The 17847-nt window shown below is 41.5% G+C and overlaps 3 protein-coding genes across 6 annotated transcripts; 2 read left to right on the top strand and 1 right to left on the bottom strand.

Annotated features, from left to right (window-relative positions):
* Window positions 1–147: 147 nt before the first annotated feature.
* Window positions 148–4071, top strand: LOC122417536 (uncharacterized). Its single transcript, XM_043431084.1, has 11 exons — window positions 148–437; window positions 596–845; window positions 1028–1249; window positions 1475–1550; window positions 1872–2041; window positions 2161–2428; window positions 2565–2756; window positions 2903–2956; window positions 3035–3148; window positions 3236–3333; window positions 3419–4071. Exons 2-11 carry the CDS (start codon window positions 732–734, stop codon window positions 3524–3526), a joined length of 1416 nt encoding a protein of 471 aa, XP_043287019.1. The 5' UTR covers window positions 148–437; window positions 596–731; the 3' UTR covers window positions 3527–4071.
* A 118-nt stretch (window positions 4072–4189) lies between these two features.
* On the bottom strand, window positions 4190–9778 carry LOC122417539 (twisted gastrulation protein homolog 1-A-like). 4 transcript variants are annotated; one of them, XM_043431094.1, is made up of 4 exons: window positions 9760–9778; window positions 5287–5525; window positions 4890–5096; window positions 4190–4773 (listed from the first exon to the last, which is right to left on the bottom strand). In XM_043431094.1, the coding sequence occupies exons 2-4, from the start codon at window positions 5507–5509 to the stop codon at window positions 4466–4468; spliced, it is 738 nt and encodes a 245-aa protein (XP_043287029.1). In that variant the 5' UTR covers window positions 5510–5525; window positions 9760–9778; the 3' UTR covers window positions 4190–4465. The 4 variants fall into 4 exon arrangements, with proteins under 4 accessions (XP_043287029.1, XP_043287027.1, XP_043287028.1 ...); XM_043431092.1 differs by lacking the exon at window positions 9760–9778 and adding an exon at window positions 6639–6890; XM_043431093.1 differs by lacking the exon at window positions 9760–9778 and adding an exon at window positions 6500–6634.
* Window positions 9779–11019: 1241 nt separating this feature from the next.
* Window positions 11020–13660, top strand: LOC122417535 (uncharacterized). The gene is made up of 5 exons (XM_043431083.1): window positions 11020–11425; window positions 11883–12260; window positions 12379–12660; window positions 12745–13238; window positions 13379–13660. Exons 1-5 carry the CDS (start codon window positions 11252–11254, stop codon window positions 13527–13529), a joined length of 1479 nt encoding a protein of 492 aa, XP_043287018.1. The 5' UTR covers window positions 11020–11251; the 3' UTR covers window positions 13530–13660.
* Window positions 13661–17847: the final 4187 nt, after the last annotated feature.

Raw genomic sequence — 17847 nt, forward strand, 5'->3', positions numbered from 1 at the left:
AGCCAGTGTCTTCATCTGTGTTGAGCAAGTCAAACTACAACGCTCGGGTCGCTCGGTCGTCATTCAGGGGGGGGGGGGGGGGGGGGAGGCGCGCGCGCGCGCGAGTTCGAGCAGTAAAGAGGGAGCAGCAGCAGCTTACGAGTGAATCGAGCGCGCATGTATACCGCCGCTCGTCGCCGCCGACATATTGCACTAGGGAGACTGGACTGGACTCTGGAGGAGGAGAGGACGTTATTGGCGCGTCTTGTTTTACGCTCTCGTTATATACAGCAGCGAAACGTACGAATTTTTTGATGCGAGATGTATTATTATGGTGCCACCGGTGGTCGTTATGGTCTCGCGTGTCAATACACCGTTAAGTGGATTTTCCGATGTTTTTCACGGCCTGGCGGCCCGATCAACTCGATTAACCGAATCAAGAATTTCGACAAAAAAATGTGAGTACGGTCGTCGAGTTAATTCGATCATTGTCGCATATCGTTAAGAATCGCGCGCGTGATTGATCGTAATAATGAACAACACATATATAATCGATGAACGAGCAGATTTCGGATACACGCATCGCGTGTCGTTATGATTTATTTTGGTGAAACAGGTAAAGTGAGCGAGGAAAGTCTCAATATTTGGGCGAGGTGTGCTCGGAGCAGGGATTCGCTAGAGCTGGGAGAAGAATCAGAGGAATAGCGAGAGAGGCGCGCGAACGAGCGCTCTGAGAGCCTGGTTGCTTCGAGATGGCCGAGGGCGGCGGCGCGACCGATTCGAAACCCAACAGCGATAATCCAGCAGTTCTGAAAAGCCAAACGGAGATCAACGAGTGTCTCGGTACTTGGCTCTCTTACCTGCAGGTGAGAAACAAAGACAAAGACAAAAGAAAAAAGTGCGCCTCTTACACCATCGTCCAATCGTTTTTTCATTAAATGTTTTGGTTTGCTATTATATTTTATTTATTATATATAAAAAAAGAAATTGAGCGATGATATTGAATAAGCATCGATGATTAAAACAAAACGAAACAATGAAAAACAAGATGCTCAATGGCCTATGCTCGGCTGGTACAAAACTCGCTCAAACGTTGCAATCGCTTCTGTCGAACCACGAGACCGTCGTTCACTATCGGTTGAGCAGCCAGTGCCTCGCGGGATGGGAGGAACTCTCCAGAGCTACCGGTGTCGCGAGCAACACCGTCAAGCATCGCGTCGTTGCTGCTCTCAGAGATCACGAGAACCGCGAAAACGACACTGACAAACAAGTTAGTTCGTCCCCTATCGTATATATTCCGCATGCGCTTGTAAAATTTAACCGTTTGAACGTCAAAAAGTCTGACGAGACGATCGAGGTCGCAATTTCGAGCTTTATCAATTGTCAAAAGTTGTGAGAAAAAAAAAAAAACAAATAATGACGGAGCTAATCGTCGGATTCGCGGTGGGAATACCAAACGAATTGTGATGAACAAGCATTTTAATATTACTTTCAGGACATACTGCGAGACAATCTGATGACCTTCATTAATTTGCAGTATCAGTTTTGCGTCGCGTGCTGTGAATGCCTGGGTGAGAATTGGTATATTAAAATCGGTGTAATAACTGCAGGCAGCAGGCTTGTATAACGTATTTGCGCGAGCGAGCTCTCCGTCGGTTCGTTTGTTTTATAGTTCTTTCCTTTCTTTGCATGCGGTTCAACGATCGATCGATTTTACGCTGCCGACTAAAAAGAAAATAATTAAAAGAAAAAAAAAATGTTGCGCACAAGATATGTATAGGAATGGGAAAAAATATAGTGCAAAGAGTCTCGAAATGATATATCCGTTGAGAAAGCAGGCATTTCGCTTTCTTTGCGGGTCTGTTGGCTGTTATTATGGACTTGTATAATAGGTGGAATGGCCGAATGCTCCTGTCCCCGAACAGGCAAAACCGAGTGTGACATTGCGGCGCTCCAGCAATGCTCCGAGCGACTTTATAGCTCACCCACACCACTCTCCTCGGGCTCGATACAACAAAATAGTCACCGATCTCCACTCCCATTTCCGCTTTTTCCTCTGCAGGTTTGCACATCTTTTCCATCTTTATTTACCGTTATAGGCTCCCTTCCATTGCTGTAAATATTTCAGGCCCGGCCCGACAAAGCAGGCTAATGCCAATAATAATAATGATAATTATCCAGGTTCAGAGAAGATGGTCGGAAACCGCAGCTGCGGAAATGTCGGGGGATACGACGGAAAGCACTATGAGAAGATGGTCAATGCCGTGGGATTGTCGTCACGTGAGCGAATGGCCGTGCCAAGAATCATCGTCGGTTCGGCTCAGAGTACCACCGCGGAACGCCGATCGTAGCCGATCGATTACGCCGGACTCTGCGCCCAAGTCGTCAACAATTACTACCAGTCAAGACGGCCTTCAGGAAGCTATTCAACTTCTCTCCTGCAGGCCAGGTTCGCTCTCATCTCTCCTTATTATTTATCTCCATTTATATTCTTCTCTGACGGAGCGATCCGTGTGTGCGTATGTGTGCGCGTGTACGTGTGTGCGTGCGTGGGCGTGTGCATGTCTCTCCATGATACCCCCAAGGAATAAGGGCGTCGAATCAACAATCGGCCTTTGTTACTCAACACATACCCGGTGTGACGCTGACGACTTGCAACTTTGACGGGAATTTCGAAAATTCCGTTTGGCCTGAAACCCGAGCGAGCATCGGTAGTGGTTCCTCCAGATGTTGGCCGGCCCAACATTCTCATACGAGCGATCATTCCGACCTATCCGGTAATTCGTTAAATCGTCATTAATGCGTGTTTTTTTTTTTCTCACCCATCAAAGGAGCAACGACGAACACGATTTATTAGACACGATCCCGGATATAATCAATCAATTGTGGGGCTATATCTCTGATGACTATGCTTTTGCCACAGGACACAGAGACAACTGCGAGCATAGCGCTAACAGCGGCGATCATAGAGATTCAGGTATGGGACCTCGTTTTTTTTTTTTTTTTTTTTTTATTTCATTGAAAAACTGATGATTGAATTGGTGATGATTTAAAGAGCAAATTGGGGACGGCGGCTGCGGCGGCAGTGTCGGAAGTGGACACCGAGACAGTAAAGACAGTATACACTCGCATCACAGTGATCATAATTGTCAGAAAGAGTGCGAATCCGGTAATTCGCATGAATCGTGTTTCAAACAACAATTACAACTTCAACGATCGAGATTATTATGTATGTTATATGATAATTGAATTGCAGCAATGCTAGATCTTCTCCCATCGCGGAAGAACAGTTCTTCCACGGATTCTTGTCTCTCTGCTAATAGCAGGTCTGGCTCGGAGAGTGCTTGCACCGGGGTGAGCCGAACTCTCTCTCTCTCTCTCTCAAGGAATTCATTAACCAATTTGTTAATTAATCGATCAACTATTCCAATGAATCCAGGAAGTTCCGCGGTCTCAATTGTACTCGATGTGGAGCGGTGGTGACATGCCATTCATCAGATTACCCGAAAGCAACGAGGTTCAAGATGATCGCTCATCCGCCAATTAGAAAATTCATTACAAATCTATTATCTTGGAATTCTTAATCTTTCTGCCTACAGCAAAATCATTATAATAAACCGATCTCTTGATGATATTTTGAAAAAGAGGAGGCGCGCATCCAAGAAAGATTCGCTCTTCCGAAGAAATTAGGCATAAAGATTTTTACTTATCGAAGGGCCGATATAAACTGCCTTCAAATCGTTATACAAGTCGCTACACCTCTAAGGCATTATTCCGAACAATTGTTTTTTTTTTTCTCTTTTATCAATTGTTGAGTAACGCGTTTGATACTGACGCTCGTTGGAGAAATCGAGTCGAACGATTGAAAAGAATTTTTAAGATAGCCAATTTTTATAATATATGTTACTCGGTAGTATATCATCTCGGATCTTCCATCTCATTCATTTCCGATGATTGATGGAATAATATTATAAAAATTCTAATTGTGATGATTGTGCATGCAGCGATGTAATATGAGAAAGAGAGAGAGAGAGAGAGAGAGTGAGAGAGCGAGAAGATGAATAAAATAAAGATTGATCGTCGTTGAATGTTCGTTGCGCGTAAGATTATTTAATTCCTCGTACTTTTGTATTTATCTTCTTTTAATTTCGTAGATTGAAATTATTTTGTTTTCTCGCATAATTATTGAATACGGGATCTTGCACGCACATTGTTGCGACTCATCTGCTATTTATTTATCAATAAAAAAATAATATTTACAAATTTAATAACTCTTATGGCACACTATATTGTATATGTATTGTTGTATGGGATAGTATACGCGATGATCCGAGTCAACCAGCAAAATCATTGCGACGAATGTGACAAAAGTATATTTTGTTTGTATTTGCGGGATGAGCCGGCTGCTCCGTCGAGTAAGAGTATAAGAAAAAAATATGATATCGATAGAAAATAAGAGCCGAGTAGGGAGGTTTTGCGACTCGACTCAATCCTCCTCCGTCAATTCATCGATCTCCTGTCCGTAATCGTCGTATTTATCTTTGAGCTCGTCGTCCTCTTCTTTGTCGAGGGGACAGTGAATACATCGAGATTCGTTAATTCCATAATTGATGCACGTATCGCCGATACACTCGCAACATCCGTCGTGGAACCATCGATAAGACGTAGCTCCCATCGATTGGCACGAATTTTTGCATTTGTTCCACGAATTGCACTGAGCCATAAACGCGACCGTGCAATTGACCGTCATAACATTCGGTTTCAGGGGATGATGCACTTCATCCTTAACCGTTTCTGCATATTCAACCGTTAATCATTGGATTAGACGATACACGCGAGCATCGGTAATTTTATTAATCTTCCTCCTTCCCGTTGCGCACTCTGTCAAGAAAAAACAGCAGATTACTCACGCATACGATATTCAATTTCTTTCTCGTGCTTCGGCTGAAATTGAGATATATCGAAATCAACGGGATACGTAAAGGTGATCCATCTCTCGTGTTCGTCGGGCTCGGTCGTTAAAGCACGAAATAATACCGGCATCGACTCACCGAAGTCTTCGACGTGAGACTTTTTGCTCAGCGGATCGTCCGTGATGTTGGGCTTCGGACACAAATCTAAAATCCAATGAAAAACAAAAAAGGGAAAAGCATTTTCTCAGCTACGGAAACATTTTTACATAATTTCACATAATATTTCACTAATTTCAATCGGCCAATGAGATGCCCGCTAAACAAAGCGTCCGCTCAATTATTCATTCAAATAGCCCGTTTCGTTCGGGTCTCTCCTCCGCTTACTAGTACTCACCGACGCAGGAGCAACACTCGTCGTAAAGATAGCTCAGGCACGAATAACATTCTTTGCAGCACGTGCATTTGGGTAAATCGCATTTACAGTTCTGTGTCAGCATGCATTTGCTCACGACACTTGCACATATCGCTTCATTACAGGCGTTCGAATCCTCGATTATTATTATTATTGTTCCAATTATCGTTGCGATACCGATTACGAATGTTCTTCGGTGAAGCATCCTGGTTTTTTCACTTCTGCAGCAATAAACGGATTACTCGTTATTCATATTTTTATTTTTTCATAAAATTACATTATAATATTCAAGCATGTAGTACAACGCCTAATGCGTTAAGGTCTAATGCGACGGACGCCCCGCGGAACGGGGCGAATTAATAAAACGAGTCGCGACGAACGTTGCACGAGTTTTCTTTTAAATAGTACTCTCATCGACCTATTCGTTATTTATCGCCGGTATTCCGGGGGCTCGCTCGCCGCGATAGCACACAATCTAAGAGATCGATCTGCGACGCATATGCGCGAAATATTATATGTATACTACGTACGCCTGTTCGATATGCTGCCTATTTCGGCATCGCCGCTTTCGCGTTGAGTCTCCTTTTCCCGGGCCCCCGCGAGGTTAAGAAAATAAATATAAAAAGGGCGATTTGACGTTGGAAGCACGTGCGGATTATATAATTTGAACGCGAGAGTCCTCGAGACTTTACCGCATATATAATAAAGAGTTAAGAGAGAAGACGCGCGGTGAGACCTCGCTTCGCTGTACCGAGTCGCCGTTTCGAGGCTATATATCCAATAAAACTTGGACGACAAGTGCTTTATTCTTAAGAGCATCTTCCCTTATCATATTATCATACGTGTTCGCGCGGTATAAATGTTCTCTCGAACGACTATTTTCCAATTCGGTTATTGCAAAATCCAACGAGCGAATAAACCTCACACATTTGACAGCTTCCCATTTCTATAAAAAAGAGAGAGAATAGAAAAAAAATGAGGTTCGACGAGATGTTGCGCGCGTGGATTCTCTATTTGCGGGGACCAATCGGGTCCATATGTACAAATACGAGGTAAATGCGAATAAACCCGTTGGTCGTTCAGGTATTAGGAAATACATATATACGCGGCGATCTATCAATATTATATTGGAGGTTCGAGTTTTGCTACTACGCGCGCGCGCGCGCGGCACGGTTTTATATATGTATATATATACCTACGCCGAAGAAACTATTTTAAGTGCGTGCAACCGGTTCGCATTGCGATTCCAATCAACTCTGAGATACATTTTTTCTTCTTTCTCTTCGATAGAAGCACGCACGCACGCATACGCACTCGCATAGTCACTCTCTCACCTTTCACCACCTTTTCGCCTCGTTTTTTCTCAACAATCATCCAAATATAAAGGCGTTCAACTCGATCCTACACTTATTCCCATAAAAACTTGACGAAGCTAATCCGCGGGATAGCGCTACGAACGAAGACGGACGAATATCGTTGAATATATTTAAAAAATCGGTGAAAATCGGTGAAACTCGAGTGGCGATCGCGCTCTTGAGCACGAAACTAAGCGCGTGTCCGATAATGAACTGAAAGAAGGAAGAAACGGTGGACCGGTGGGTAACTCGAAGAAACGATGGCTACGAGAGGGAGAGGGAGAGGGAGAGGGAAAGGGTAAGAGAGGGGCGAGGAGAAGGATGGAAGGTTGTTTCGTGTGGTCGCCGTGCTTGTTGCCGCGTGATCGCTCGATTCGCTCGCCGTTCGCCGTATAGTAGCACTGTAGCGGAGAATCCAATGAATTACTATATGCGACGGTGATATCGCTCCTGACGGTAATCCCTATATGCATAACTATAATATATATCGATACCAACTAAACGATACGAAGATATTTCAACATTTTTTTTATTACAATATTTATCATTCGTTTCGACGGTTTAAATAACTCTCGCATTTATAATTCACGCGAGAGGAAGAAACTGATGGATATGAAGCGAGAGCAGCAAGTCGCCGTGCTCGACTCATTCTCATTTACCTCCTACTTCGAATCAAGCAATTTTAACGAAGCGCTCCACCGTTTAAGCATTTAAACACTTCCGTCGCCGCCGTCGCCCGCGTATATAATAGCTACGCGTATATTATAATATAAAATATACTAACGCGGCTACAATACATTTATAACATCTTTTATTTATTTATTTATTTTTCGTTGCGTTCGTTATTAAAAAAAAAAAAAGAAGAACGTTTCAACGAAAATTGGCACACGAATCTCGAACTCCGAGTAATTTTCATCGGGATGGCTTAAAGAAACATCCACCACATCAGCCATTCTAACAATTCCAACAATTTCTCACAACCATCCCCAAGCTTGTATCCAAAAAAGTATACAAGTATATGGGGTATTCCATATCAAGTGGGCCACCCTAATTTTTTACAATCTCTAAATGACTTCATAAATTTTTGGTGTGTCGTTTCAAGTGCCAGAATTGTCTACAAATAATTTCAAATTTTTAACTGCTCAATTTTACTCACAGTTTTGGCTTTTCCGTTTTTTTTTTTTTTTTTTTTTTTTTTTTCAATTCTCTGTGTATTGAAAACTAATGGTCACACAAAAAAATGTCAAAAGATAAAGTTTCGGTTTTTGCACATACTTTCTAATAAAACAACTTTCTTAATGGTCCACGTTAATTTTCGCATAGTTTTCAACAAAATTGAAAAAAATTTTTTTTTTTTCATTGAGAAGGACACTTTTTAGAAAGCTGGAAATTTGATAAGTATTTGTTTTCGTTGTCTACATACTACGAAAAAATTGGCACGATTGCAAATCAATATGTTCACACCGTTTTGTGTGTTTTGGCAGAAAAAAGTTTCTGATGTAATTATGATTTTAACCCATTCCTTGATCTTATCAGGTTTTTTATTCTTATTAAAATGATGTTCCGGTCATTTGTAATTTTTTTCTACTGTTTTCGAAAAATCTATCGCCGGAGCAATTTTGAATTGAAGAAATCTAATGTCGGATTCGTAAAAAGTGAACGAAAAATCCCCTACATACATCAGGATTGAAGAAAAATTGTTGAGTTTTTAGAATTTTATGTCCAACACATTGGATCCACCATTTTGAATTTTGAAAATCCAATGCCGGTTACGTAATCCGTGATCGCGAAAACTTCTAGATATACTGAGTTCCCTGGAAATTGATGTATTTTTAGCATTCGACGATCGCTTCATTGGGATCGCCATTTTGAAATTTAAAAATCTATTGCTGGATTCATAATCAGCGATCTCAAAAGTCTCGGATACCAATTCTCACTAGAATCGGCGCAGAGAAAAAATAGAGATGACAAAATAATAAAAAGAAAATCCAAAAAGAAAAAACGCATAAGAGTCTTGCGGGTGTATAAATGATATCTTTGTGACAAACTCAACCGTGCAAAACAGAGATGAGCTATTTTTTTTTATCTATCGTAGCTGGATCGAAACATTTTATTCATTCAACCCAATAAAATAATATGAAATATATGATGAAAAAAAAATTTGTATAAAAGAGAAAAAATAGGGAGAAGAATTTTGCCGCGATAAAACAAGTCTCAAAAATATTTAAATTAGTCAAAGATTCTGAGAGGATTTTTTTTTTTTTAATTGAACAAGTCCCTCCTATTGGAATTGACATTTTTTTGCTTCACGCTGATGAAACAGTAAAGAAGGTGGATATCAGCTATTTTTTCACATTGTTTTCGAAAAGTGCAATAAAAATCCAAGATTTCAAAAATATATATATTTCAGTCCATTATTCCCAAAGTTACAAGGGTTTAAAAAAAATCAGAAGCTTTTTTCCGCAAAAACACACAAAACAGAGTGTTAACATATTGATTTGCCATCGCGCCAATTTTTTCGTGGTTTATTGTAGACAACGAAATCAAATACTTCTCAAATTTCTAGCTTTCTAAAAAGTGTCCTTCTCAATGAAAAAAAAAATACATTTTTTTAATTTTGTTGAAAATTGCGCAAAAATTAACGTGGATCGTTAAGCAAGTTGTTTGACAGTTTTTTTGTGTAACCATTAGTTTTCAATACACAGAGAATTGAAAAAAAAAAAACGGAAAATCAAAAACTGTGAGTAAAATTGAGCAGATAAAAATTTGAAATTATTTGTAGATATTTCTGACACTTCAAACGATACACCAAAAATTTATGAAGTCATTTTGAGATATTGTGAAAAATTGGGGTGGCCCACTTGATATGGAATACCCCATATACTTAAACTATATCTAGTCTTAAAAAGTTGTATTATTATATATATTATACATGATGATTGTGCTCCAGTCGTGAGAGAAAAAAAAATAAAAATAGAGGACGATCAATCCAAATGACAACGTGCATGTTCTATATCCAGCATGTATAGTAAGACAAAAATAAACAATGACACTATATATTCGAAACGGCGCGGGAAATTTTGAGGTTGGAATGGCATACCGTGGTAATGGCCGACGCAGACGTTAGCGGTTGAGAAATGCAACAACGTTCATCACAAAATTTCGTCCTTGCAATTAGTTCACCACTTTTCCGGTAGGGACTAGATTGGCTGAAAATGGCCGCCGTCCGTCCGTCCGTCACTTATTATTTCCGGTCGGCTAAAGTCACTAGCTGAAAAAAAGGGGTAAGGTAGTTGTAGAAACAAGGCACAGATGTCGCAATAAGCTTTTTCGTCGATAATTCAGAAATTACAGTCTCGGCGGCAGGGGTCCTCAATGAATTGAAAAAATACACACACCTGGGCCACCGGAGACTCGTTATCGTAGTATCAGCTGCTGCACGTCGTTTTGACGTCAGGTTATGGTCTCCAAAGTATTGTTTCATGCGGAGTGTAAACAGTGAGGTGATTATCACCATCATTATTAATTCGTATTTAAAAATAATAATAATTATTATTATCATTAAACACGAATTAATCGCGTTATTGATAATTGACTCCTTCCACTTTTAACTAATTATTTTCATTCATAAATTACACTCCGCATGTATCAACACTTTGGGGATCATAACCTCAAATGGTCAAGATGACGTATCGTACAACTGCGTCCAAACAAGCTCGGAAGCGTATCTATTCAAATGAGAATGAGAACCCCTGCCGCCGAGGCTGTAATTTCTGAATTATCGACGAAAAAGCTTATTCTTTTTCGTCGATAATTATTTTTTTATACCCCATTTTTTTCGGCTAGTGACTTTGGCCGACCGGAAATGGCGGCCATTTTTGGCCAATCTATAGTCCCTACCGTTTCTAACGTCAGGATCTAGTTCCAGACGGTAAGCAAAGATGTCACCACGGTCATTTTTTTTTGTCGGTAATAAGATTTGGCATATTACCGACAAAAACAACCGTGGCGACATCTCTGCTTACCGTCTGGAATCAGACCCTGGAGTTAGGCTAGGTTCCTCAGCCTTATAGATAGATAGAGAGATTTTTCTTCCGCCATTTTAGGAACAATCTCCACTCTACCCACGTAATAACAGGTATAAACAAAAAAAAAATAAAACAACTCCATCATCAAATATGCCCGTATTTCCAAGGATTTTTCGAAATATAGCAAGCAGCGGAAATGACGATGATGATCTTTTGTGTTTTCCGGTGTCAATTCTCTGCAGCATAGGCGCGCGTGCGCATATGGAACGCAACGTGCGGCGAGGGAGAGAGAGAGAGAGAGAAGCGCAATTATTTTGGGTAACTGCTGCTGCTGCTGCTGCGACGGCAACTGCGGCGAGCGGCGAGAGCGGGGTTGAGGTTGTACGTTGTTGCAGCGTTGTTGAATGACGATCGCGTGTGCGTTGTTGTCTCTTTAGTACTATGCAGCACAGATAGATAGTGTTTATTGCGAAGGGTGCGGAGAGCGTTTCGCGCAGGTAGACCTGTCGTTAATGAGGAGGTGCGTTGGTGCGTGCGTGTATACATCTTGCGGAAAAAATTGGGATGGGCAACCATGTGGGACGAAGTGTCAACAATTCAAGTAAAAAGACGGGAGGTCCGGCTGTACCGAGCTCAGGAGAAAATCGTTCCGGTAAAACCATTTCAAGAAGCGCATCGGGCAATGACATGGAGCACAATTCCGTCGCATCTTTTCTCCCAATCGAGAAACTAACCAAGGTTACCAACTTAATCTCCGTAGATCATCTCCACCGTTCTCTTCTTTTCTTTATCTTGTGCACTACAATCTTTTTCTTCAAAGTTTTATCCGTTGATTGTTTGTTTGTTTTTTTTTCCCTATTTCATCCGTTCTACATTTATCCCCGTCATTACCCCAAATAATTGTTAGTACGATCGAGTCATATTTTGGGAAAATAGATGGAGCAAAACGCGACACGGTTTTGCACGTTTGTTTACATGTACATATGTATTATGATGATATCGTTGCATGTAAACTTATATCCGCAATCGTGTAGAGGATATAAAGATGTAAAATAAGGCAACCGTCAGTTTGAATTCTGAAATGTGGAAATAATTATGTGCAATAATTATTACGGCGCGTGGGATAGGATAAAGGTGGGAGCATCGAGATGTCGTCCGGCGCGAATCATTAAATAATTGGTAGTTTATTTTGCAGATGTTGGCGGAACACGCGCACAAAGAGGAATCCGTGAATGGTATAACTTTGGGAGTGATAGAAAAATACTTGTTCCCTCATTATCCGGAGTTGGCGGCAAGAATATTCAAGTATCTTCACCATTTGTCAAAAGCTACGACCCAACATTTGGGACAAAGCGCGTTCGAGCAACAAGCAGAAAAATTATTATCAATAATGAACGACGAAATCATATTGGAGAGTTATGTAAACATGTACTCGGACATGACGTCCGAGAGCGAAGTAACGCCCGAGAGCTTGAGAGAATTATTCATGGTCTCTTACAAAATAGCCATCGACGACGAATCGAGCACTTGTCCGTTCATACATAGCAGCATTAACGCGGTCCTCGTTTCCTGCGTAAGTATACTCGCTTCTCTTTTATCTTTCATACGAAAGGAAGATTTTATCATATGAAACGTTTCAAAGGGGTAATGTACAATTGGTTTGTACTAAAAAAAACTGTAAAATGTTTCAGTTTCATGGAAAGTCGAGCCTGTCTGTGGGTTACGTGAGTAATTGGCTGAAGCAAAATTGTCCGAGGATAATACACGGGCTTCATCGTTACATCGTTCACGTATTAACTACGGCGTATCGCAACGGTCCCGTACTATTGTCTAGGGAAGAATTGCAGCCTCGCATGGAGCCGGTGACTCCTGTCGTTGAGAAGAGCCTATTTACCGATCAACAAGCCGCACCCCTTTTACCTATGAGCCACGTTTGGCTGCTGGCTACGAGTTTGCCGCTCTGTTACACACAAGTATATCTACACGCAAGAACTAGTAATAATGATTTTACGATATGATATACCGAGGAGAGGACTAAAATTGATGGTTGAAAACAGGTTGAAGACACACCGGGAGATGGGACCCGAGCTCTCATCGTTAAAATGTCGGGGAATCCGTGTCCGAGTCATTGGACACTTTTGTATAATAGCGAGCAACACGGAACGGGAGCTAATCGTTTTTTACATCACGTACTCGGCTACCGGGGTCCCACGTTGTTGTTCGTACGAGCGGTAAGCCCGAATGAAAATGAGACAAATCCAATTTATTGCGTTTGCGCCTCGGTCGAGTGGCGAGAGACGCATTTATATTGGGGCAACGAAGATTCGATGATAATCGAGCTACAGCCCTCTTACAAAGTTATTGAGAGAGGAGCCAAACTCGTGTACTTAAATACCGGAATAAGGGGATACCCGTTGGGCCTCAGAGCCGGGAGTAATCCAAGAAATCCATCGGTCAACATCGACGAGTCTTTTTCGAGCGTCAGCTTCGGTGGCGTTACTCATCGTATCGCTAGCCTCGAGGTTTGGGGATGCGGCGATAGAAAATCAAGGTGATTGCCAAAGCTCCTTCCTCCCTCCTCCCCATCTGCTGCCCACTCTACATTACCACGTTTTTTCATTCTTTTGAATATCCTAACAATTCATTCTCTCTCTCTCTCTCTCTCTCTCTCTCGCTCTATATTGTTCTCAGGGAAAAACAACTGGAGATTAAAAAGTGGCAAGTTAAAGAAGCGGAGAAGCAACGAGTGGTCAAGCTGAGTACTTCCGATTGGCTCGATCATCCCGATCGCTATCTCCTCGAACTCGCTGGGAGACCGTCCTACAATAATGAGGGAAGTTAGCCAGGCCTTTTACTTACTAATTTCAACTTTGTGCATATGTACATAAACGTAAAGCTAAACGAAACGAATTATTATCTTGGAAGCAGTATCGCAAAGTCCGAAATATAAATTAAATTGTTACCAATTGTCAATGAATTTTTTTATCTTTTGTTTATCCATCCCGTCTATCATCATTTATTTTTACGATGTTAATTATGATGCATTTCAAGGAATATTTCTTCGCGCTTTAACGAAAACACAGTCGGATATCCGAGAGATGACTTGACGAAAAGGCCCAAAACCTTAATAATTCGTATAAAATCTCGATCGACGAATCGAGATTCCTACGTACTGTACATTCTTCTACGTTTACGGTCGTATCTCCTATATTTATATTGCGACATTGACCAATTGGCTCGATTGGTACAACAGGGTCGTTGTGTTTTCAATCTCTTAATGATGCTGGATCCCTGCATTTGTCATGTATCTTCATGGAATTTAGTTATTGATAGCCGATACAACGTGCAATGAAAATCTATATGTCTGCGTAGATAATTGCCAAACATTTCGGTTAACCGCGATAATCGAATAACATTCCGCCTTTCTCTCTCGCTACTCTCTCCGTACTGCACTCCGCCCCGTTTCCAGTTTCCAACGTCGCGTTATATTCCCATAAACTGCACTATTTTTCAAATATTTATTTCAAGTATGAGTTTGACGGTGAGAGCACATTGAATATATACTTGCGGCGGTCCGCACTTGGAATAATTAAGACGGGACGGCGGGACACGAACGCTTGTGAAATAAAAAAGTAAAAAGTGCGAGATGTCGCGAGCGAAAGGGCAAGGGACATGTTGAAATAAGTGTCTCTCGGTGTCGTTCTTTTCTTTCGGATTGGGCAGCAATACGAGAGACTGCTCTGGTAAAAAATCCGCATTGTATAAAAGGTAGAGCTTTCGTTTTCCCGAGGGTCTTTCGTACCTCTAAAACGGGGAGGGACTAAGATCACAGTCGGACGAAACCCATTACGAAGATTGCTGTGCCGAGGAGCACAGAATCGCTGCGAAAAAGCAGCACTGCCACCATAGAAAGAAGAAAATTTATGTTGGCTCCGTTGAGCTATACGCCGTTTCGCAGCCAGACGGGCTTATTATGATCAACTTTTCGAATATTCTCATTTTTATTTTTTCTCCTCTCGTCGTACGACGTCGTACGAAGGAACTCGCCCTCCGGGAAAATTTGTATTAATGACGAGCCACCGGCGTATATATATATATGTAAACGAAGAGCGCTGTGCTCTCGTTATGTCTCTCTCTCCCTCGTTCGCTCCCTATAACAATAAATCTACACCGACTAACGCTTGAAATTTTTTGTTGGCCGCATCACGCAATCCGTTTCGCGGACTGACGGAAGAATAAATTTTCGAAACAAAAGCGACGGATATTGAACGGAATCTCTTGAGAAAAAAAAACTTGATGCAGAAAACACAGGGGAAGTATGAGCGTACATTGCAGGATGTATATATACAAGGAAATCCATGTTCGAGCCGAAATTTTCACTTTTATTACTCCCACGGGAGTTCGGACAGTTACGCCGCGAGCTGCTATTTTTAACCACCGGAAGACAGGAGGGGGAAAAAAAACTACATATATACAACATCCTGGTCGTGAACCTTCGAGCCCGACGAAAGCGACGAGGGAAAGACACCGAGCCGCGGTAACGATACGTTTCATTGGCCGTATAACCGTGACGCTTCGCGATGACGCTTCCAAGAGTGTCCAAGAGCGCCGCTCCGCAAGAGCTCGGTTCTCGTTTCATCAATCTTGTTACACCCGCACGATCGCCGCGGATATCAATGGAAAATAAAATACGCCCTCTTCTCGAACAGCAGAAAAAACTAAAACTCTCGTTCGACTCGTTTTTTTTTTGCCTGCGTGTACGGTCGTTATATATACGGGCGGGGGAACCATCTGCGTTCCCGATTTGAATTAATGAAAATTAATATTTCTCTCGTAGAATTGGTTGTCGCGTAGGACTGTACGTAATCGTAATTGGTTACGGGGTTACCGCGTATGCGTCGAGGGCTATTTGCGAAAATGCTTGTTTTCCATATATACGCATTGGTGTGCAGCAATCGGTTATTGTTTCTGTCTATTCGAAATAAATGAGTGGCCAATGTTAATAAGATTCGGTGCAAGGGCTATCCCAGCATGCACCCCCCGTATCCCAATAACATAAATTATTCGCGTCATCAAGGTGCTGGAGTTTCCGAAGTTTCCGGTTCCGGTACGTACGCATCCTATACGAATGCTATACATTTTTATTATCGGGACGAATCAACTGTGTATATGCTCATTGGCATTCCCATTTATCGCGATCGAATATATATAATATCTAAATATAATATCATCGTCGCTGCAACCTCGGTAACGCTTTTGAGCCGTTTATATTCATTTTCATTCCCGAATTATACGAAATTTACACATAGCGTAATTTTTTATTTATTTTTACGCGGATTAATAATTCAACTCATTAGTAACTATTGAAAGAGTGTCCAATTCGAAGAATTTTCGAGAAATCAGGACGAGTGAACGTTGTTTTTCCCGAATGAATTTAGCGCCACAATGATCGTGTTTTAAGAACCAATCGGAATCGCGGAAAAGCAATGACAATGAACAGCTAATTCACGCGTCACAGGAAAATTCAATTTCCCAGCTCTGCTTTCATGACCGAGCCAACATTTCCTTGGCATATAGTACGACACATTCACTAACGAATTAATCGATCGAGAGAGTTTGAATCTCGAAAATAAATAGTCTAAAAATTTTGTAAGGTACGGCGGTAAGGTTCTTCCAACATGCACGGGTGCACGCGAGTCAAGGAAAAATTCTTTCAACGGTCTGTTTGATTTCTTTTTTTGTTTTGTTTCGTTTGCTTTTTTTTTCTATTCCCCCGGGCCATTCGAACCTTTCGCCTTTCTTCGCGCACCTTTCGCCGTGGACGAGCCTTTTTGGCACCAAGAATCCAGTGTCTTGGACGAGAGAGCTTTTGGATTTAACGAAGCGAGAATCGCGGATGAAAGGCGCTGTTGGGGCTGGCTGTACGATGCAACGAGCTCAAATGCTGGATGGTATATACGGACGGGGTGCGAGAGGATATACAATGGAAGACGGAACGCTGTGAATTATTTGAAAAAAAAAAAAAAAAAAAAAAAAAAAAAAAAAAGGGAAAGAACGCTGACTGAGAAGGTGCGAGAGCAAAAGTCATATAAAACGTGAAAAAATGTCAAAATAAAGGAAAAACAAGGAACGGAGAAAAGAATTTTGGGACTCGAATGAATGATTACAAGTTATTGAAAGAGTTTGTGCATGAATCCATCTGAAATATTGAAATGTTGGTTTAGCGAAGCAGGAGAAAGATGGCTCGCTAGTATAACATAAAACAAATATACATGCGCTCATTACATCGTCGAGAGAATAAATAGTATAATACAGCCCGAATTATGGAATCCTGCTTCGGGCATGCAATCGGGACAATCCGAGACGAGATGAGATGGGATGGGTCGCGAGTTGCAAGCATTCTAGAGATTTTTATTGTACTGCTCTCCTATAATCGAGAAATGACAAACGGAGCAACAAATAATAATTTATTTTCAAAACTTTTCTCATCAAGCGCGACATCCCGTTATACGTATATGTACGTCCAATAGCAGGAAAAATAAACTTCATAAGGGAATTCAGTCCTGCGAGAGGAAAACCCTATAAAATAGCACCACACGCGCGACTGCGATGCGCGGGAAAAGTTATTTTCGCTCAATTTCATTATGCCTTGAAGCAAACCGCGAAGATAATTAACTATCATTATATAATCGCGAATCAAGTGTGCATCGTTGGTGCGGGAGCAAAGAGCCTGTTCGATCCTCGCTAGCGCGACGGGATTAAGTTGATTTCGGTAGAAAATTTTTTGATCGATCCATTATATTTTCTTTATTTCATCGACCACAAATCCATCCATGTATATATCCGTCACACCGCGTGAGATAAGTGCATGCGCTGTACCCACCCACTCCCTGCGAGCGAAAAAAAGGGCCGGTGAAATGCGTAAGAACGAGGGAGCAGCGGAACAGAGCAGAACGGAACAATAGAATAAGGATCAAATCGTCGAAAGAGGAAGAAAAAACACGAAATATTTTTGCCCAGCGAATAATGAGTCTATATATATACGATTGAATGCACGCGCGGCCGCGCAAGGCAGAAGCGACAAGTAATGCGAACAATTATTTATTTATTTTTTTCGTTTTCGAAAGCAGAAACCTCAAGAGTACTTCTTCTTCTTAGAG

Source organism: Venturia canescens, chromosome 10 (genome assembly GCF_019457755.1).
Source record: "Venturia canescens isolate UGA chromosome 10, ASM1945775v1, whole genome shotgun sequence".
Classification (NCBI taxonomy): domain Eukaryota; kingdom Metazoa; phylum Arthropoda; class Insecta; order Hymenoptera; family Ichneumonidae; genus Venturia; species Venturia canescens.

What these genes read in the sequence shown, in the direction of transcription:
- LOC122417536 (XM_043431084.1), top strand. Translation starts at nt 732, where the DNA reads ATGGCCGAGGGCGGCGGCGCGACCGATTCGAAACCCAACAGCGATAAT. An exon ending in CGCGTGCTGTGAATGCCTGG is followed by an intron (nt 1,551 to 1,871) that starts GTGAGAATTGGT and finishes CTTGTATAATAG; the next exon opens with GTGGAATGGCCGAATGCTCC. An exon ending in CGGAGAGTGCTTGCACCGGG is followed by an intron (nt 3,334 to 3,418) that starts GTGAGCCGAACT and finishes CAATGAATCCAG; the next exon opens with GAAGTTCCGCGGTCTCAATT.
- LOC122417539 (XM_043431091.1), bottom strand. Translation starts at nt 6,571, where the DNA reads ATGTATCTCAGAGTTGATTGGAATCGCAATGCGAACCGGTTGCACGCA. An exon ending in CTTAAAATAGTTTCTTCGGC is followed by an intron (nt 5,526 to 6,503) that starts GTAGGTATATAT and finishes TTATTGCTGCAG; the next exon opens with AAGTGAAAAAACCAGGATGC. An exon ending in CGAGTGTTGCTCCTGCGTCG is followed by an intron (nt 5,097 to 5,286) that starts GTGAGTACTAGT and finishes ATTGGATTTTAG; the next exon opens with ATTTGTGTCCGAAGCCCAAC.
- LOC122417535 (XM_043431083.1), top strand. Translation starts at nt 11,252, where the DNA reads ATGGGCAACCATGTGGGACGAAGTGTCAACAATTCAAGTAAAAAGACG. An exon ending in ACGCGGTCCTCGTTTCCTGC is followed by an intron (nt 12,261 to 12,378) that starts GTAAGTATACTC and finishes AAAATGTTTCAG; the next exon opens with TTTCATGGAAAGTCGAGCCT. An exon ending in TGCCGCTCTGTTACACACAA is followed by an intron (nt 12,661 to 12,744) that starts GTATATCTACAC and finishes GGTTGAAAACAG; the next exon opens with GTTGAAGACACACCGGGAGA.